Source organism: Leptopilina heterotoma, unplaced genomic scaffold (assembly GCF_015476425.1).
Source record: "Leptopilina heterotoma isolate Lh14 unplaced genomic scaffold, ASM1547642v1 Lhet_36, whole genome shotgun sequence".
In the NCBI taxonomy this organism is placed as follows: domain Eukaryota; kingdom Metazoa; phylum Arthropoda; class Insecta; order Hymenoptera; family Figitidae; genus Leptopilina; species Leptopilina heterotoma.
Window position 1 is genome coordinate 1,330,779 of NW_025111040.1, and position 23,113 is coordinate 1,353,891.

The following is a 23,113-nucleotide window of genomic DNA, read 5'->3' on the forward strand; positions in this document are numbered from 1 at the left end:
AATAGCAAGTGTTCAATAGAATTATGTTATTTAAAATAAATTATTGTCAGAAACAGAAGAAAATTTAAGTTTTTTTTTAGAAATCTTGGTAATTTCATAGTTTATGAGACAAACAAAAAGACACAAAAATTCAGAATTTTTTTATGTATCCTGCAAATTTAATTTTTTCCTGTACTTTTAATAAAAATCCCTGACTTTTCCTTGATTTTCTTAACCCTGATGATCTGTGGCAACTCTGACTTAGGAATCAAGGAGAAATAATATTTTTTAAAGATGGAAAACTCTTTGCTAATATCAACTTTCTCCTATTTTGACAAATTTCCAAAAACTTGAAAAAGAGAACGAGAGAAACAGAGAGATCAAGAAAATTAAAGAAATTTGATGTTTAAAAATCGACATCAGAAACAGAAAGAATAATCCACATTTCATAAATAAAGATGAGGTACTTTACAGTAAAATAAAAAGAGAAGATAAATTGAACCAATTGAACACAGCATTTACACCTACTCTTGAAAGAAATGCAATCGAAGATCATTATGGACCGTTAATGCAACCTCCTTTTAGTAAAATGCGGTCCAGGAGGAGGCGAAAGAGCCACACGAAGAAAATGCGCAATGACCGACAGCCAATTTACGACTTTATTCGTCGTATTCCGCGATTCGGTCATGTAGCAGCCGTAACGGTTATTTATGAGGACCCCAACAAGAGCAATAAGTCTGCATTAAGTCTGCAATAAGTTTTAGCGTACTTTATTCGTTAATCCGTAATAATTTGCCCCTCCCTTTGCAACAAACGTCAATTTCAATTGCTCATAAATCAAATGATACCATACAAGATCCCTATGTGTGTACTGTGTATTATATCAAACATGCGGAATCAAATTTCTTACTTTACTTACTAATATGCTTTATATGCCTTACAATTATTAAATAATATTTCATATTTTAAATCCCATGAGACGATATTTTTAATTTTTATACACAATTGTTCAACTCGATAGGAATATAAATATAATTTATCATTAAAAAAAACTGTCTATAACAATTAATTATATTTTTTTTCATAACAGTACATAAATTGAAGTTGTAGCGTATTTCTTTAATTTTTTTTTCTTAAATAAGATGTTTTCACTGTTAACTTAATAGCATCAAATTGCAACGAATTGATACCAAAAACGTGGATCAAATAAAAAATTGAGCGTTCAAATGCAACAACTCGTTCAACGCTCGAAAAATTTTCGAGCATCGAACGAGCTTTTGCATTGAAGCGCTCATTATTGATCAAAATTTTTGGCATCAATTTGATCCACTATAGTATTAATTTGATACTTTCAAGAAAACTGTGTTTGTATAAGGAGACATGATTGTCAAAACTTTTTGTTGATTACTTTTACTACTTATAATTTAAAATAGGTCTTTGAAGTTAGCGTTGACGCTAAGCGTCAAAAATATAAATTTATTTCCTGTTACACAGCTTTTCTAAGGATATCAAATTGAGACAAAAAAAATATCAAAATTGTTGCGATGCAATGTTTTCATGCTATAATAGTCTCTATTTTAGAATCTCAGGAAAATTATGAATTAATTTAAAAAATTTTTTATTATAATACTTCTTAAATTAGTATTTATTTATGTGTTGATATTTAGTATAAAAATAAAAATTAATAATAAAAATCTTTTAAAATCCCTGATATGCACAAATGGACATTTTGTAATGAGTTAATATTATGAAATTATTAAAATTATGAACAATACCATTTTTTGGTATTTTTAGTTAGGGGAGGGGAGGGATTATTATTTGGATGAATGGGGAACAGTTAAAAATTCCGAAATTGATAATATAAACAATATTGTCAATTTTTAAAATTCTAATCGAGATTTTAATTGCAAAATCAAGAATAATTTTCAATCTTTCATTTTGTAATTAAAATAATTATTTAATTTTTATGACTCAATTAAATTTTCATTTCCAAACATCAAGAAGAAATCGAAGATACATAATTTGTTGAAAAGTGATTGTTTTGATGGTATAAAAATTTTCTTACTATGATTAATCTGCCGACATGAATTTAGGACTCAGATTGCAACTGAAAAAAACTAAACAGCAACAAGCAAAATGTATGCTGAATACTAATAAACAAAACACAAGTAGCATAAAAATATTCAGATTCTTTTACCTTTTTTGAAAAATTATTTTTGAACACAATAATTTTTCTATAAAAAAGTAAAGAACTGTTATTAGAGCAGAATAAAGAAGACAACATAGTGACAAAAATGCAATAAATACAAGATAAAAATAAATGCCAGGGGCGACATCACAGTTTGTGAGGCCCTGATGAATTTGGGAGCCCTTTATCAAAGTTGACTCTTATCCGCCTAACAATAAGTCAACTTTTCGTGGGCCCCCGTCGCATACAGTGCCACGAGTAACTACTGTTTGTAGTCATGGTTGAGTGGGCACTGTTGTATGCAGTGGATCGCCAGTTATTGATACAGATGCATACAAAAAAAAACGCGATTTCCTACCTGCCCACATTTAAAGCGTCAGATTCACACACAAAAAAACACTAATCCTGCCTACCCACGTCGTCTAAATAATCACAATCCTACTTTTTGACAGCAAACATACTCAAAAAGCTGATCCTGCCTACGCATTTAGCTAAATAATCACAAAACTACGATTTGGTACCAAACACACACACTTGAACACTTCGTGGTTCTCTAAACTACCGCCCAGGTGTAAAGGTCGCACGCGGTACCGTCTTCCGGAACGGCTTACTGTCACACCTGGGCGGGGGTCACTTTGACCTTATCAATTTGCTGAAAGAAAATTACATACAGGTTAACTTTCTAATCTTACATGCACCAACTTTTGAACCTTAAAGAACAGAAAAACTCAACTTTCAAATATTTGCATCAACTTTTAACTTCAAAGAATAGAACATTTAACTTTTAATACCAATGCACCAACTTTTAACTTTAAAAAATGGAAAATCTAACTTTTAGACAACTCATGCATTACTTTTAATGAATTATAAACACAAAATTAAATTATCTCTCTGAAGGCATTTTAACTAAAATTTAAATTTTGAAAATCTACTTGAAAATAAAAATCGTGAAAACAATTACTTCCAATCAGAAAGAATGAGAAAACATGCATGAAATTTTTTAGAAAATACAATGTAAATACAATAACAATAAAAGACATTGGCAAAAATATTAAATTTTGCAGTATTTCAATTTACTGCAAAATAATACATTTTGCCAATGGTGTCACTATGTTGTATAAGTCCTTCCCTGTTTCAGAAATTTGTACCATAAAATTATTGAAATCGCGACTAAATTTTAAGTAATTGGTTCGTTTAAAACTGATCGTAAACAATTTAAAAGAAATTAATTAATCTAATTGGATCATTTAAAGTTGATATCTAAAGAATAAAATTGACACGAGATTTGAATGAAACAGAGAAGGGGTTAAATAAATTTTTTGACTCAATATTTAGTTGAGGCGATGGCTTCCTTCCTCCACATCATTGCTTCTGAGCCACCCTCAAAGATTCTTGATTTCCTGTCATTTTAGTTGGTCCGCTGATTGGTTGGTAGGTTAGTTCGCTGGTTGATTGATTCGTTGGTTCGTTGGTTGATTGTTTGGTTGATTGGTTCGTCAATTAGTTTCTTGGTTAGTTGATAATTTCACTGGAACTGAAACAAAAAAATTAATTTTGTTAAGTTATTTAATGTCCATACTTATACAATTCATACAAATTTAGTAATTTAATTATTACTCTTAAAAACAGTTCTAGTTAGGATACATTTAACACTATATTCTACTAAAACTAACCGGAATTCTGGTTAAATTAATTAGAATTCTGGGGTGCGATTTTGTAATTTATCTTTCGATTCAATTTTGACTTTGACATTGACTTTCATTTTCACTCTGACTTCTATTATAAATTTAACTTTGTTATTAAGTTTAAAGTTAAATTTCATTTTGACTGTTTTAACCCCTTGACTGTAAGGGTACGTCTATAGACGTACATTTGAAAGTGGGCTTCCAGTGTGAGGTACGTCTATAGACGTACATACAAAAAAATTGATAAAAGGCAGAAAAAACAAGTAAATTTACGTCACACATACGTTACTTATGGTATTTTCGACGCTAAATCCGAATCTAAAGTCAAATTTTGAAAATTCGAAAACCAAAATCCAATATGGCTGCTCAAAAGTAGACTGTTTTGAATGATACTTTTATTATATTAAATCTCAGGCAGCATAGATTATCATATCAAAATAATATTTCACACAATTATATCAAAATGTTGTCAACGTCGCTGGTTACGAATATGAAGTTAGATTTTCGAAATTCAAAATGGCGGATCCAAAATAGCGGACGTATTTTTTTTAATTCATCAGATTTGCTTGAAACTTGTTACTCGGGCGTTTTCGAGTTCGCTGATTCCAAATATAAAGTTAGATTTTCGAAATTAAAAATGGCGGATCCAAAATGGCGGACATATTTTTTTAATTTCTCGGATTCGATTGAAACTTGTTATTTGGGTGTTTTCGAGGTCGCTGATAACGAATCTGAAGTCAGATTTTCAAAATTCAAAATGGCGGACGTATTTATTTGAATTCATCGTATTCGCTTGAAACTTGTTACTCGAGGGTTTTTTTAGGGTCGTTGATAACGAATCTGAAGTGCATTTTTAAACATTCAAAATGGCGGATCCAAATCAGAGACCTTGAAAACCTCCGAGTAACAAGTTTTAAGCGAATCCGATGAATTCAATAAAATATGTCCGCCATTTTGGATCCGCCATTTTGAATTTTGAAAATCTGACTTCATATTCGGAATCAGCGACCTCAAAAACCCCCGAGTAACAAGTTTCAAGCAAAATCCGATGAATTTAAAAAAATACGTCCGCCATTTTGGATCCGCCATTTTTAATTTTGAAAATCTGACTTCAGATTCCTCATCAGAGACCCCCAAAACCTAACTGTACCTAATCTTACAAATTTTGGTCACCAAAAAATTTCTTAACATTTTCGACCCACTTTATAAATTTTTCTCCTCACAGCGAAGGGGTTAAGACGCAGTGCCTGTTAAATTTAAAAATTCAATTAACTTCAGCGTTATCTTTTAATGAGACATAATTTTCACTGTGTAAGAATGTAGACATAAAGTAATGAAATCAATAAATTATAATATGAAATATAAATAAAATTCATATGCAAATTATAATCTTTAACATCTCTTAAATTTAGAAAGTCGCATGTTTTGTATGCATATTAGACAGTCAACGCCTGTATGATAGCGACCCTTCTTGCCTCTCATCAAAACGTGTAGCATTTGAAAAATAAATGAAGAAAAATAGTTCACGTAATTAAACAAGAAAATAAAGTAAACACATTTCTTTATAAATCTTGTAATCTCGCAATATTCCTATAGTGTAAAATAAAATATTCTAAAATTAAAAAAATCTAAGAAGAATTGATTTCTTCAACAGTGAATAAAGAAGAAATGCCTACTTCTCTGAAAATCCCTAGAATTACCGACTCAATGTTTAATCTAAAATTCTCTAGAATTCCTCCAAGTTCACAAGAAATATTTTCTCGTGTGCCGGTAATGGCGATAACCCCAGTGACAACCTTTCTCATTGTGTCGTGAGGTTCGGGTTTATCTGATATATTTTTTTTGCATGATATCGCGTTCAACATTATTTTCGATCGTGTTTCAAAATGAAGTGACATTTTCCAAAAATGTGGTAAGACATTTGATTTCTAAAGAATGAAAATTCATTCGACAGTTCATTTGTTTACAAACATTGGAGAAACACATAACCTTCAAATCAATCCCATACCTAACCTGTCATCTGTCAAAAACGACTTATTTTATTGTTTTTCTTATGATTTATGAATTGAAACATTCTTGACAATGTAGAATAGAGTTTTTAATTTTTACCAACTCTATGATATCCTCAGGTGTGAAAGTACGAAAATCATAGAATGCACGCCAGAGTCTTTGATTGTTGCACATTTTTATTATCTTGTTGCTTCAAGGTTTATTCAACTGATAACTGAGTAATGGTAAAAAATAATTATTTTTATCAGATGAAAATACGCAATGGCACGATGGTCAACGGTACTATCGGGGGTCTTTTTGGCCCTTCCAATGGTTCTGTCCCTTGGCAAATTATTACTGCTGGCTACATCCGAAAATGGAAAAAACGGAGAACTCAATGAAGCTGAACAATGGCTTGTTGAAATTGGACTTGAACAATACCGACAACTCTTTCGAGAAAATGGTAAGTCTTATATTTTTCTTAAAAATACGATTTTTTAATCTACTTCTTCTTATATATATATATATATATATTTTCTAACACTTTACTATAATTTTTGCCAAAAGGCAGACAATGATTTATCAACTTTTTTCCAAGAGAAGTAAAAAAAGTAAAATCTATAAAAGATTAAAGTATTGCAGAAATATTATTGCCCATTTATGGTAAAACAGCAGAATTGTTTACTTACTAGTTTAAAATGTAGACATTTACAGAACTGACTCGACAAAATGAAACAGTTTCGAGTCTGACTGAAACTTGCCTTTTCCACTTACAATGGTTTCAAGCCAAAACTTTATATTAAATTTTAACTATTTGTCTGACTGTCTGACAATTTGTAGTTTTGTCTGACTGCAACTTTCTTCTACTACTTAATATGATGGTTACTCATTTAATAATATAATCCGCGGAGCTTATTCTTAGAATAGAAAAAATTTATGAAAATAGTAGATATTAAAAATCATTGATTTGAAGAAAATTTTTAAAAATAATTGAAATTTTGCCAAAAACTTTATTAAAATGTTTGAAAATAATTGAATTTTGGAGAAGAATTTAATTATTTTTAAAAATAATTGAAATTTTGATGAGAATTTTTAAAAATTTTTTAACATAACTGAATTTCTGCAATCATTGGTAATCTCTCTAAAATTCTCCAAATTATATCGTACAATTTACGAACTTTTCGTCCTTTTTCAATCAAATTACGGACTTTACGGACTTTTTTTTAAAAAAAGAACAGACTTTTACGGACTTTTACAGGATTTACGGACTTAGTTCGAGCTCTGTAAATAAATTAATAAAATTTTGAGTATAGGAATTTTTACTGATTTGAATTGGTAATCGACTTTCTACTAATTCAAAATTTAGAATGAAAAGAATATATAATTTAATTATTAAGAATATTTCTCCATTTATAAGAAGAAAATAGAACCAAAAAGTACACGTAATTTTATTTCACATTATGTATTTACCAGCTACTAGAAGAAACTCATAAACCAAGTAACAAGTAAAATTTGTCTCTCGCACATTTGGGAAACATTGTAAAATCACATTACACTACAGAGACTATTAAAATTTCATATATGCACACAACATATACAAAGTCTCGTGTGGATGTAAAAGACACAAAGCGACAAAACTAAAGGAATTTCATTAAAAAACTGTCAGTGTTATACGTGACGATGCATTAATTAAATTACCGGAGTAAATATTAGTGAAATCGTTCATGAATCGCTATTCAGAAGATTATCACGAACACAATAGGGCTACTGCTCATCATTTTGGCATCGGAATTCATTATTTGGCAGATATCCAATTTCTCAGTTTGGAAAATGGATAATATCGATTGACTATAAAGTTATCGGTCACCACTATACACTTTAATTATTCCCTGTCGGCCTCGAAAATCCATATTTTCTTTTATCCTCTCAATATCATTAATCTCTAGTCATAATATGTGTCACGAAAGTCCTTTTTCCAAAGTTTACTTTCCACACACATTACCCACATACATTTGCCTAATGTAATGACTATTCATTGCTCGTTCAAACTTCCTTAATCTCTTCTTCCAAACTCAAATAATTTCCATTTGGTTCGATTTTCATAAGCTGATTATTTTCAGTTTTTATAGTCACAAGACGCTGATTCTTCTATCTGTACTGGGAAAGAACTATTTCATTCAAACGAACCACTACTTGTCTCAAATTAATATTATTTTGTGTATTTACCTAATGAATGTATCAAAAATTATTTGATACATGTAAATATTGGTATCAAATAATTTTTATTTAAGTCAATTCGATAAGTAAACATTATTATTATTAAGCAAACATTTATTTGATAATAAACAAGTATAATCGGTTATTTGAATAAAATAAATTCCTCCCACACGGAGAGAAAAATCAATCGTTTATAGCATGAATGCTTTGTATTTTAAAAGTATGAAATGTTAGTATACTATGACTGCAAGAAAGTATACTGCGATTGCAAGAATCCTATGCTTTTTCGGTATTAGACCCTTGCAACTGGCTATTAGGCCACGCCCAGAGCCTGGGCCGACCAATCACATTGCAGAAAACTTTTACCGAAATCGCATAGGTTTCTTGCAATCGTAGTATGAAGAACTTCATGCTAAAAAGCCCAGATATTTCTCTCCGTGCAGTGCAACCAGAACACTTTTTTTTTTGAGTGTAGTGATTTAAAAAGAATAAAAAATTATAGCAGTGGTCCAAGGAGAAGTGCCTCTATACGAGCAATCCTCAGAAAACCTCTTTATTCTCTTAATGCAATAAGAAAAGAAAAGAAAAGAAAAGCGAGCTAATTAATTTCGAAAACTAATCTAACCACAATTTTCAACTTAAAAATATGCCCCTCAAAGAATTTTCCAGGTCAAATATGAAATTTAATTAAATCGAAATGCTTAACTTGTTAAGAATCATAGGATGCAGTTGCATGAAGCGAAGATTTTGATCTAATCTGCTGTCATTTCGTGTTCCCCCTGTGAGAGATAGGATTTTTGGAGTCTGATCATGAAGAGGAAATTGAAAATACGCTTGCGCCCGAGAATACTGGAGCAATGTCACTGCGCGCTCTCTGCATCTCGAAATGAAATAGTGGAGAGGGAGGTTCAGTAATCATGTTCCTGCGGAAAAGAGCATGTCTGCATCTGCTTCTACCAATGGATACAGTATACATATATATATTGGCCAATAACTTTATAGAATAGCGGGACATAAACTATCTGACTAACTAGTAGCTACTTTCCGGATATATCATGGCATATACACAACATCCGTTGGCCAATAAGCGGTCAGTTTGTAATGGGATGGTACCTCAGGGACTGAATAATTAATGCATTGTCCATTCCAAGTTTCTAGAAACCAATTTTCCCGAGGGTTTTCAAATTTACACCAAGTCGCTTTCCTTATCATTTTCTACAAGTTTCGAGTTCATTTCTTCGGACAAGCCTCGACTTTTTTCCACGAAGCTATTGTTTTCACAAACCTATTGTACATACAGTAGCAGAAACATTTGAAAGAATACAAGAGGATCGGAATCAATAAAAGAGCAATTAGCAACATTCTCTTCAATTGTAAAATTAACAAAGAATTCAAATTAAAATCTACAATTCTCATTAATTTAAAAATTAATTTTAATTCTCAATTTTCTCAAATGAGGAGAATTTTGAAATAGCACCGAAGGGAATTGCTTTTCGAATACTTGAGAAGTCTTAATTCGATAAGAAGTACATCAATCAAAGATAGATAAACTAATCAACCTGAAGTACACTGTCCTAATTAATTTAATTAAAGAAAAATAAGAAGGTTTCACTTCTAGCAAGTTTCAAAACTGATTATAACTTTATAGTGCCAAAATATATACTGAAAAAAGTTCCTAGCTCTCTAAACCTAAATTAGTTAAAACGTCCACTATTTTAAATTATAGTAACAAATTCTACTGATTCCTAGTAATTTTTTTCTAAAATTTCGGTACAAGATTTAAAACTATAAATGATATTGCCCACTAATTTAAATTGTTAACAGGGTTGTCACGCTTTTACTCTTTTAAAATTCCACTACTTTTCCAGGTTTTCCAGGTTAAAAAACAGAATTTTTCCAGGTTTTTAAAATACATTTTATATATTTTACCAAATTTATAGAATTTTCAATCAAAATTTCTCTTTAAGTCAATTTTCTTTTAATAATTTTTGAAAAGTTCTTTGAGAATTTTCAAAATCTTTTTGTTTACAATTTAATTTTACGAAATTCCGATTATTCTGACATTCTTCAATTAAATAAATTAATTGAATTTTCATTAAACTTTTTGAAAAAATTTAATTCCACAGAATTCTTAATGGAAAGTATGAAAAGTTAAAATGTTTAAAGATTTTAATTTGAAACCTTTTGAAAATTTAATTATAATCTAAAACTTTAACTAAAATTCATTTTTAAATCAATATTTAATAAAAAATTCTACGAGAATTCAATTATTTAAATACAAAAATAAATATTTTATTAAATAATTGAATGTTTCTTAGAATTGAATTTCCATAAAGAATTTAATCAACAAATTTTTAAATAATTGAATTCTCTTGATAAATTTTAATAAAATTTTTAAGAATAATTAAAATGTTTGAAAATAATTGAATTTTGGAGAAGAATTTTATTATTTATAAAGATAATTGAAATGTTGATAAGAGTTTTTTAAAATTTGTTAACATAATTGAATTTCTGCGAAGAATTTTATTACATTTTTTGAAAATAATTGAATTTCGAAGAAGAATTTTATTAAAATTTTTGAAAAGAATTGAATTTTGGAGAAGAATTTTATTATTTATAAAAATAATTGAAATTTTAAAGAGAAATTTTGTAAATTTTTTAACATAATTGAATTTCTGCGAAGAATTATATTATTTTTGAAAATAATTGAATCCCTGTAGAAAATGTTTTTATTTATGAAAATAATTTGTAAATAATTGAATTTTATTATTATTATTTTTATTATTTATTATTTATTATTTATAAATTTATTAAAATATTTTTTAACTAATTGTATTCTTTTGGGAATTTTTCTTAAAAAATAGTAGATATTAAAAATCATTGAATTGAGGAAAGTTTTTGAAAATAATTAAAATTTTTGAAAAATAATTGAATTTCTACAATTATTTGCAATTGCTTCGAAGTTCAATTTGTTTGAGTGTTTTCGACTAAAATCTTCTATAAATTAATTATTTTTAATAATCTAATTATTCCTTATAGCATCCAGCTCCTTAATTTAAAATCCTTTTTCACTAAAGCTTCACTAAAAAAAATTAAAATTACCAAACAAACGTGTAAAATTTTACCTAAAATTAAAAATTTCTTATAAAAAAAAAATTCCCACTAAAATCTAAATTATTAAACAACTTCACACATTTAGTCTACCATTTTTCTTTCCGCATACAAATAAAATATTTATACGAAAAAACAGCGGGATTTCAAATAAATAAATCAGAAACTTTGTGAATTTAAAAACTATAAACATATCTTTTAAGGTGAACATTTTTCTCCCCAAAGAAAATGTTTTCGGTGAGATTTTCATACAAGTTGGATATACTTGAACCGCAAGAGAGTTAAAAAGATTATATATTTTCCACTTTTTCTCAATGAACAAACTTCAAAATATGTTGGCATGCTTTATAAGATGGGAATTTCCGCTAAAGCTAAAATATGAGTTTGTAATATATAGGATATATGTATATATATAAATTAAACATGGTTCTGTATAAATTTAAAACAAATTTCCACTATAAAAGCATATGAATATGTGCGGTATATGAATTTAAAAGGCTATATGCCCTCCCGAGTCGAAATTTAAGCCCTACTTTCACCCTGAATTTTCAGGGTCTATTGAGTGTTAGGAGTAGTAAAGTAGGGTCTAATTCTAATACGATTAGACCCTACTTTGACTCCCAAAATAGGCTGAAATTTGCCAATCTTCCATTTGGAGAAGCAAAGTAGGGTCTACTTCTAAGAAACCTATACCGTACTTTTAAACCTCGTAGACCCTACTTTCATACTCCTAGACCCTACATTCTAAAAGAAAATTTAGAATTATTTTTTAATGCATTACTTGAAACACTGCAAATGCAAAAAGTACTCCAAATTCATAAATACTGATGTGTTTTATAGCGTCTGTATACACTTCGTGTATATAGACGCTATAAAACACATAAAATTCCACTTTTACTCATCCCTAGTGCTTCAATTGAATCTGAGCAAATCTTCAAATTTTTCTTTTTCTAATTGTAGGGTCTAGGAGTATGAAAGTAGGGTCTACGATGTTTAAAAGTACGGTATAGGTTTCTTAGAAGTAGACCCTCCTTTGCTTCTCCAAATGGAAGATTGGCAAATTTCAGCCTATTTTGGGAGTCAAAGGAGGGTCTAGTTTTTAAAAATTGTATTGAAATCAGACCCTACTTTACGACTGCTAAACCTGAATAAGCCCTACATTTTCAGAGGCTAAGTAGGGTCTAAATTTCGACTCGGGCTGTATTAAAATTAAAACCCTTGGTCGGATTAAATTAATAACTTTTCAGGATGGCTCGAAATTTGTTTCTTTAATATAAAATCTAAGTAGATACTTAACTCGAAGGTTTTTTTCAACGACAAAAAGATTAAAAAGTAAACAATTAAAAATAAATACACAGTAAAATATAAATTTTTCTTTCTCTCTAAATTAAATTTAGTAGAATTTTTACTAATCCGTTTTAACTAATGATTTAGTGAGTACTGTAACTACATCAATAATCTGATAACAATTAGTTCAATTTTACAAAATCAAATTTAGAAAGTTCAGCCCTTTTTTCACTAAAACCATGTTTGACTGAATTTTAAGGTTTAGAGATGCAAAAGGTTTGCTTTTTCTTTGGCAAATTGTTCATATATCAACATTTGGCTATAAATAACATTTTTATATATTTCAAATAGTACAACGAACGGCCATTATATTGTTTCAAACTTAGGACAATACTGCTCGTTAATATTGACGCAATATTGCCCATAATATTTGAATAGTAATAACTGCCAAATGGCACAATATTGCATCAATATTGTGGCCACACGTTGTCCTATTTGCGGGGAAAGTCGGATAAATTCCCTTTGCCAACGGTTATTCATCATTCCAATTACTTTTGAATTTAAAAATTTCCTCATATTTCCATTTCGCATCACACCCTAAAAAAAGTAATCTTCATTTTAGCTGATTCCTCTTAAAATGCATTATCCATTTTCATTTTATATATGGTACCATGTATATTATTTTTTAAAAATGTAATACAACCGAATGTAAATTTAGAAGAAATATTATTTATATCTGCCTCACAGTTTTTCTATATAAGGATATCATTTCTCCGAAAAAATATCAGACAGAATGATTTTGGAAGAGCAATTTTAAAATTGATCAATCAGAAATTATCAAGAAAATAGAGGTTGCTCCATTTTAAAATTAGTGCTTCTTTCTATCGTATGATTGTTCGGAGAAATGAAAATCCTATCAATTGATATTTCAGCCTCTAAAAATACTGAAATAAAAATGAAAATTCTTCTCTTAAATGACAATTCGTCCAAATAATAATCCTCACAAATGAAGCTGCGATTGAATAGAATTTCTACGACAATTAAAAGTTCGACTCTTAAATTCTGAATAAATGATATTTTTTCTAAATTAAAATTCAATTAGAATACATTTCTCTCAAGTAGAAAAGAAAATGGCTAATTAAAACTTTAATCAACTGGAAATTCTGTTAAATAAAAATTCGGTGACCTCATATGTTGAGTAAAAGTATTACATTTACGAATTTCTTTAATTGTAAAATTATTCAGAATCATCAATAACTTCTTTTGAAATTCAATAACTTTTAGTAATATTATTATAAAACAAGAAGATATTATGTGATCGCTATCTTCATGATTTATAATAATTTGAACTTCCATAAAATTTTTCAAAAAAAAAAATTAAATTATTTACCAAAATTTTAATAAAATCCTTTGCGAGAATTCAATTATTTTTATCAGTAATACAATTTTTCGCATCAATTCAATTATTTAACAAAATATAATAAAATTCGCAAAAGTTTCTAGAAAATCTTCAAATCCATTTGTTTACAATTCAATTTTACGAAATTTTGATTATTTGGAAATTCTTCAATTCAATATTTAGAAAATAAAAACTTGGAATAATTTTTTAAAAAATTTCAATTATACTTTTATCTAAAATTTTAACTAAAAATTCATTTTTAAACAATTTTTATTAGAAAATTCTACAAGAATTTAATTATTTAAATACAAAAATGAAAAAATTATTGAATAAATGAATGTTTCTCAAAATTAAATTCTCATAAAGAATTTTATTAACAAATTTTTAAGTAATTGAATTTTTTGACGAAGTTTAATAAAAATTTTAAGATTAATTACATTTTTCGAGGAATTCGGTTAAAAATAATTCAATTATGTCAAAGAAATTTATAAAAAATTTGTAAATAATTGAATTCTCTTGGAAAATTTTGTTATTTTAAAAGATAATTGAAATTTTTACGAGAGTTTTTTAAAATTCCTGAAAATAATTCAATTATGTCAAAGAAATTTATAAAAAATTTAAAATTTTTAAATAATTGAATTCCTGTGAAATTTGTATTATTTATGACAATAATTGAATGTTTGCGCAGAATTTTATTAAATTTTTTTTTAATAATTGAATTCTTTTGGAAGATTTTATTATTTTAAAAGATAATTGAAATTTTTAAGAGAATTTTTTAAAATTCCTGAAAATAATTTAATTCTGTCAAAGAAATTTATAAAAAATTTGTAAATAATTGAATTCCTGTAAAATTTGTATTATTTATGACAATAATTGAATGTTTGCGTAGAATTTTAATAAATGAATTCTTTTGGAAAATTTTATTAAAATAGTTGATATTGAAAATCATTGAATAAGGGATAATTTTTTTAAATACTTGAATCATTACCAAGCATTTTATTACAATTTTCGAAAATAATTGAATTTCGGAGAAGAGTTTTATTAAAATTCTTGAAAAGAATTGAATTTTAAAGAAAAGCATTTTATTATTTAATTGAAATTTTGCCAAGAATTTTATTAATAAAAATTAATTAATTTAATTAATTAATTTTATTAATAAATTTTTGAACATAATTGAATTTCTGCGGAGAATTTGATTACTTTTGAAAATATTTTAATTTCTGCAAACATTTGTAACTTCTCTAAAATTCAATTTTTTTAGTGTTTTTAACTAAAATTTTTCTATAAATCAAGAATTTATAATAATTAATTAAATATATAGGTATTAAAGCCTTACGTAGTTTGTGTATGACCCCTAATTTCATAGTTTATGAGGCAAACAAAAAAGACGCAAAAATTCAGAATTTCCTTATAAATTCTGCAAATTAAATTTTTTCCAGTACTTTAATAAAAATCTTTGACTTTTCCCTGATTTTTCTGACCCATAACAACTCTGATTTAATAAAAAAAAAAAATTCTGTATAATAAATATTCGAACAAATAATTTTTATGGAATATTCACGAAACCCATTACTTTTTTCTGATGTGTGCAATTTAACACAAATTGTATTAAAAAAATATCAACATTTTTATATGCATATATTTAGTGTTCAACTCCCTATCCGTGGATCGTCAATCTATTTTCCAAACTGCAATGACGCACATAATGCAGATTCTGAATTTTCAAAGAAAATGAGGTCGACGACTGACAGTGAAGGGAAAAAAGCCTGAACTGCCTCACGACCTAAATGACAAAAAGTTCTATAGGTAGAGGTGGCGTAGAGAGAGAGAGAGAGAGAGAGAATTGGGGTAGATAAAGTGAAGAATAGATAAGAGGAGTGGTCTTAAAAAGGTGTTAGAGAGTGTCAGAGGTTAACGTAGTAAAGAACACTGACTGCGAGAGGAATTACGTATATAAAATGTGTACCATCCTCTCAATTTCCTTTGCCGAGCCTCCCACCCTCAAAATCGAACCGAGAAGGGTTGTGTACGTATCTATAGGCGCCTATGGAGGGTGGCTCGTAGAGGGGGTCGAAGTGGAAGAGAATGAGAAGGCTTCGGTGGGGCAAGGGTTGCTAGTCGACTAGCGTGACTCCGCAAACGCGGGTCTCCGATCCCTCTTTCGGCCTATATAACGCTATTTATTTCCAATAAAAACAGCAAAAACACAAAAACAAACATAGTACAAAAATAAAAGTCAAGAATAGAAAACTAGAAAATAAATTTTTTCAAAAAAAAACCACTAGACAAAAAGTATGCTCACTTTCAAAGAAACTACCAGTGCGCAAAATCCAAACGGAAATGATAAAAGTCTTCAAGAATTTGATATTTTCCGATTCATCAAATCAGGATCAAAAGTCAGAGGCCTTTGACACACTTTTTTAGTCATTGTCCCAAATTTTTAATCGATTTCGCCCCCTTCAAAAAAAAATTGTGATTATTAGCCAAGAAAATTGTCATTGTTAACGAAAACCCAAACCGGTTGTTTGGTATGTTTTCAAAATCAGTTTCGCGGGCAATTTTCATTTTATATAAAAAAAGTTTTCTAATGATAAAAATGTTTTCGATTTTTATCTACACAATTTGATAATACAAAAATTCGAAAATGTGAGTATACATTGTTCTTTAGATTATTAAAACAACATTCAAATTTCACATACATTTTTCGTGCAAAATTTTGAAAACTCTTAAATGTTAATATAAAAAGAATCAATCATTTATGTAATTTTATAAATTAATTACTGGTACAACTCAGAGTTTAAATATCAACTTAATATTTTCTTAAACAAATAAAACGGAAAATGTATTTTCTCATAAAATTTTTAAATATTTTTAAATATTTAAAAATATTTTTAAACGTTTTTAAACATTTTTAAAGAGAATACAAACGGTGTATTTTATTTATTACTAGATATGTCACTTCTTGCTTTATGAGGAAATATTCTAAGCGTTTATATCGACTTTAAAGAAAACATTGTAATTTATTGAGTCAATAAATTTTGCATGCATGAACACACTTCATTGATTCGCCACAATTTTTCACAAAATTAGCAGCGGATATACTGTAACGTTTGAATAAATAAAAAATACTTGTTTCTTAAAAGACAAAAGTTTTTATTACAAACCGATTTTTGCAATAAAAACACAAAGTAAAAAAATCCTTATTTGTACTTTTTAATTGATAATTATTTTATATTTACGAATAACAATTTTTAATTCCATTCTTTATCATTTTTTGCGATAAAAATAATGTAAAAGTATTAAATATTGTTAATTGATTATAAATATTTGAAAAAGTTTACGATTAACAATTTTTAATTCCCTCATTTATAGTTCTGTTTCTTCTATTACTACGTACTCATTATAAACTCATATAAAGCAATAAATTATTCAATAAATAATTACTACTCTATAATATAATACTATATTAATTTAATTGCTATAATATTTTAATTTAATAAATTATTTCTAACTTTATAAATATTCTTGAAATTTATAGCGTAAACTATAAATAAAGTTTACAAGAGTTTACATTTTTCAAGCATTATTGATAAGGGTGAGCTTTATGTTATCGAATAAAAATACAATGTAGAGTTCTTTTATTGTTATAAAGAAAATGGAGTTTTTCATTTTTTATTAAGTAATATTTATAGTCATATATAGATTATCTATCTTTTCTATCTATAATCAAATAATAAATCTAATACTTTTAACTTTTTTCAATTAATCAAACGAGATATTAGCTACTATAATTTGAAATTATTCATTAATTTATCAGAAATTTATATTTATTAGTCTCTATTTACCATACAGTAATTAATCATTATCATAAGGTAATTAATTTATTAGTTTTTTTTATCAACTCCTGTTAACTAACTAAAAAGCAATTACTATTTATGATGGCTTGTAAAAATTGTTATTCTCTACGTGATAATAATTAGTTACGGTAATTACCTAAACTTCTCCGCATATATATTTTTTATTACGATAATTATTTGCACATGAACTGAGAAGAACTCTTGACCTTTTATTAAAATTTATAATATCGAATATCAAATAATTAAAAAGTAGAACTCTAAAAATTTAGTTTCATAAAAAATATATTATATTTAAATTTTAATACTTTTTTTCCCACTTTCATTTTTTATGCTCCAATATTTTAACAACACTTTTGTTATAATTTTGAATAGAAAATTTTCTTTGTCATAATTTTGAAAGCCAGATTTACAAGCGCGACATCAAATTCCATAGGAGAATTTTCGTCGTTCAAAATTATCAAACTTTCCTCTAAATATACGTCTCCTTAATTAATTTGTATTTTAAAGTAATAATTTATTATAGAATAAAACTGGTTTTAATTATAGAGAAGAGTTTTCGCTATTTACTATATATATATATATATATATATATATATATATATTCTCAACTTATTTTCCTTCTGGTACTTTTCTCATCAGGACTCTTAACAAGTTTGATCATTTTAATTAAAAGGATGTCTGTTTCATATTCGAGAAACTTTTATTCCTACATATACAATTATATTTAGAAACTTACTCTCTTAAACAAATTTATTGTATAAAGTATTTTTTTCAGACGTTTAGCAAAAAAAAAAAATTTACTTTAATTTTCCGCTTATTACTATAATTATATAGTTTCCTATATATATATATCCTACACACATATCTATTTCAGATCGATAAATTTATACATTATCGACAGCATATTTAATTAATTTCCTGAATATAGTTAATTAAATTCAATAAATTTTGTGACACATTGTTACAGATTATGGAGAATAAATTTCTCATAAAAATTTTTTACAAGAGTCATTGGAATTTTTATACATTTAAATTTTAATATTTCATATCTTCATTCTCGATTAATTTCACCGTCATTTTATTCATATAAATATTCTCTCAAATATATGTTTTCTCTGTTAAATAAAATACTAAAATAATTCATCGACTTTCTTTTAACGTCGAAATTTAAAAATATTCAACAATTCATTTTTTAATAAAATAAATATACTTTATTGTTCTCTAAATCCAAATTAGTAAAAATTCGTCCACTAATTTAAATTTGTAAAAATTTCTACTAATTCTTAGAAACTTCCCACCGAAACTTAAGCAAAAAAATTGAAATTACTAATGAAATAGCAAAATTTTACTAAGAATAAAATTAGTGGACGACTTTTCATTGATTCAAAGTTAGAGAGCATAAATTTGATCATTAATATTATTTACTGTATTTATGAGTTTATGTATTATTATTTTTATTATTGTTATTATTATTATTGTAGTATTAATTGAAACTATAACTCGGCAAAATTTTAATAATAAAGTTGATAATATAATTTTTTTAATATACATTATTTAATGTAAATTTATACAATAGGTGTATTTTCTAAAAAAGAGAATTTCTCTTTCCCACCAAAATTACATTATACTGAACTTTATATTGCGTGAAAAAAATTGTATGTAAAATTTCAGAAACTAAGTTCTTCCTTGTACCATAAAATAATGTTTCAGGTGTTATATAGATATATATAGAAATACAAGTTTGCTAACAATTCACGTTCGCGTGTTAAGACCGAGTTGTGACCAAATAGGTCATAGGTCAATTCAAATAAAGGCTACCTTGACGTCATAATTCCACCCTTAAGGCTTTGAAGGATACGCGCCGATATGATCTTTTTTTTTCATCTCAAATCTCAAATCACGCTGCATTTATGAGGTTAATTAGATACTTAAGCTTCACACAGAGAACCTTACTGAGAGACATTAAAGTGAACATTGAAAAAGTTTCCACGAAATTTTCAACATGATACTTGATAACGATTTTTCTGCTGGGTTTATTTTTACGCTTTAATAAATATACATACATACGTATTTATTCTTTTTTTTGCAATTCACCTACTAAAAAAAAGACTTTATATAGTCAAGGATTTTACAAAAATAGTTGCATTTAGAAAACCAAAAATTAATATAACTAATGTTAAAATTAGTTCAAATGTTTATGTTATAAAACGAGAACCAACAAAAAAGTAATAATAATAGCAATAATAATAATAAAAACAATAGTAAATGATATGATTGATGTACATGAAAATTCGAAAAAAACCCGCATTTGACGATCATCCATAACAGTAGAAATTATAATTGAAAAATAATGAATTTTCAATAAAAAGAAGTGTTTTAAACTTTGTGTAGTTTTTAATCTTTAATGTTTGTCGTTATGAAAAATGCAAGTATTTCATCACAAAAATTTCAGAAATGTTGATGAATATTTAAAAAAAAAATTTGTTTTTGTTTAACAATGTTTGAAAATCACTTCTTTTTATTGAAACTCCATTGTTTAGTACTTTTTAGTTGTAACGCCTACTGTGAGGGATGTTCGCATTGTTTCGGGCTTTTTCGGTCCATACCCCAAATTAATTAAGAAGACGAATATTTATTCGAAATAAAACTATATTCATATTATTTACTCTTTAGTTGTTCAATTACCTATAATTATTAAAAGCAATCTCGACCAGATTTAGAATTCCAAGAACTAGAAGATAAAAACTGTTCAAACTTTGCAAAAAGGCATAAAATGGATTCAACTTTCAACATATTACGAAAGAATAAAAAAATCTTTAAAGTTAGATATTAAACTCCTTAAATATAGTCAATAATCTATAGCTTCCCTAATAATTATCATTGATTATATAAAAGTAATTTGAAATTCTATTCCCAATGAGTTAGTAATAAAATGATTATAATTATTTCAACCAATTCTGACGCACACGGGTCCATTAAATTGAAAATAGTTGTATTATAAAGGGAAAGATTACCTTTATTATGAATGCGAAAATTCTATATTGAGAGTGCTTTCGAATTCGATCACGACTTGGAAATCGGATTATTCTGTTATTAATTTCATTCATAGTTTATTTGCTCCTGTTGAAACTCAACTACACCAGATGAATTATTAATAGTCAACCATATGCATAGATATATATAAACGTTCTTTGTACTCCAAGCACACATCTTTTTTCCCCTGATTTCAAAAGGAATATTCATGCCTACATATATTTTTAAAAGTCAATTTTCAAACTTTTCAATTTCTTTTTTGCTTTCACTTGACAATTTATGGTTTCAAATATAATCAAAGTTATGTATTAAAACTGCTTGTGTGAAATTTTATTTTCGTCCTTTCTGTATTTTTTCAAAATCTACTTTAATAAAAATGAAATATGTTTGGCTTCGACAACAATACGTTTATATTTATGCAACAAGAATTTTTATTTACTCATTTGTTGCTCTCTCAAGCAAATTTCAAGATAAATTTAACAAAAAAAAAAAAAAATTAGTTACTTAAAATAGAAAGAACAAATTTTGTTCGTTTCCTGTCTAAACAGCATTATTTTGTTGAATACATCGGAAAAAATAATTATTTGATTCAAGTAACTGATTACTTGTCTATTATCAAATAAATATTTACTGAGTACAAATAAATATTCTCTTGAATTAAATAAATATTTACTGACCACAAATAAATATTTACTTGAATCAAATAAATATTTACTGAGGACAAATATTTACTCGAATGAAATAAATATTTACTGAGATCAATTAAATATTGTTGCTTCCAATCCTGGAAATATTTCTAAAAATACAATTTATTGGATTTAAATAAAAATTATTTCGTATATAAATATTTACTTGATTATAGAAAAGTACTTGGTTATTTCAATCAAATAAATTTTTCAATGTATCCAAATTTATAGAACATTGAAAATTTTCTTTAATAAAGTGAAAAGAAAAATTATGAATAAAAAGTTCTGTTCAAATTCAATCAATGTTTTAAGAATACGCAGTATTGAATTTTTTATATCACGTACAGTTTCTTTAGAATTCAATAAATATTTTTAAAAATTGTTTACTCAAATTCTATTGTATTTGTATAAAGTTCTGACCGTCATCATTAACAGAAATTGATTTATATTTATATTACAACCTTGACCTTCAAAGCCACTTTTTTCTATCGTAAGAAACACAAAGTTTATTCATAAAGAAAGTTTTCTTTTCTTTTCTTTTCTTCCCTTTCAATTCAATTATTATTAACTATACCAATTAAAATCAAATATTCCAAAGAAATATTTTTTGGTTACTCATCAAAAAGAAACTGTAATAATAAAATTGACATAAAAATGAAACTAGAGACAACATGAAAAATTTTGTTGGGAGAAATAAAAATATTTGTTTTACACATAAATAAATATGAAAAAAATGTTTTTCTGCGGCAAATAAATCTCAAACTTTCATTTCAGTGCCAAAATATTACTAAATAAAGGCAAAAAATTTCTCCTTTAGAAAATATAACTGGAATATTATTATTGTAACCGCAGTCTATCAAAAAATTCAAATTATACCTAAAATGAAAAAAATAGACAGTTAATTGGCGAAAGATTAAAAATGTCCAATTAAATGACCCGAAATCTATAGCCTGAGGGATGGGAGCGTCAGGAAACCATTTGGAGGATCGCGAGGTTGATTACATAGTACATGGAATTGCAAATGACATTCAACGTTTCCAGTATAGTTGAAACTTCTATAAAACGTGAACCCAACGATCCGACGATAGAGTTTATATTATTCGCAATTGGAGAAAATGAATATCGAACTCCTGCACCGGTTAACTTCCATTTGTTTTTCATATTTCAATTCTATTTCAACAAGAGACATTTATTTTTACCGCAAATGTCAATTCGTCTCAATTCATTTAACTTCAAAGGCTAATTTGTCTTTTATTTCAAATGAAAAGTAAAATTGCTCTGACAGGTATATTCAAGTTACAATTATGTATTGTCATTTCAGTCCCTTTCAGTTACATTTCTATTATTATTTACTTATTACTCTTGTTAATCCAATTGCAAAAAATTGATTTATTCGAAATAACTGATTACTTGTCCATCAAATAAATATTTGTTTATTTCATTTGAAAGCTCTCTCTTTCCCTTTATAACAACTATTTTCAATTTAATCGACCCTCGTGCGTCCAAATTATAGTTGAAATAATTAATCATTTTATCACTAACTCATTAAGAATAGAATTTAAAATTACTTTTATAATATTCTCAAAATTTTAGTTAAAAATAACTGACTATATAAGTAAATAAATAACTGCGAAAATAGTTATTTTTTGACTAAATCAATTATAGACTCTAAAAATTTTAGT

The 23,113-nt window shown here is 26.9% G+C and overlaps 1 protein-coding gene across 2 annotated transcripts in view; it reads left to right on the forward strand.

Annotated features, from left to right (window-relative positions):
• Positions 1 to 5,625: 5,625 nt before the first annotated feature.
• The window catches only part of LOC122505499 (apoptosis-resistant E3 ubiquitin protein ligase 1), a 44,672-nt gene continuing 27,184 nt past the window's right edge, over positions 5,626 to 23,113 (forward strand). The window contains exons 1-2 of one of the 2 annotated variants that reach the window (XM_043617162.1): positions 5,626 to 5,764; positions 6,111 to 6,304. In XM_043617162.1, coding sequence (XP_043473097.1) covers positions 6,124 to 6,304 — 181 coding nt within the window. In that variant the 5' untranslated portion in view covers positions 5,626 to 5,764; positions 6,111 to 6,123. Of the gene's footprint in view, positions 5,765 to 6,110; positions 6,305 to 15,957; positions 16,502 to 23,113 lie in introns of those variants that run through there. The other variant, XM_043617163.1, reaches the window with a different exon arrangement.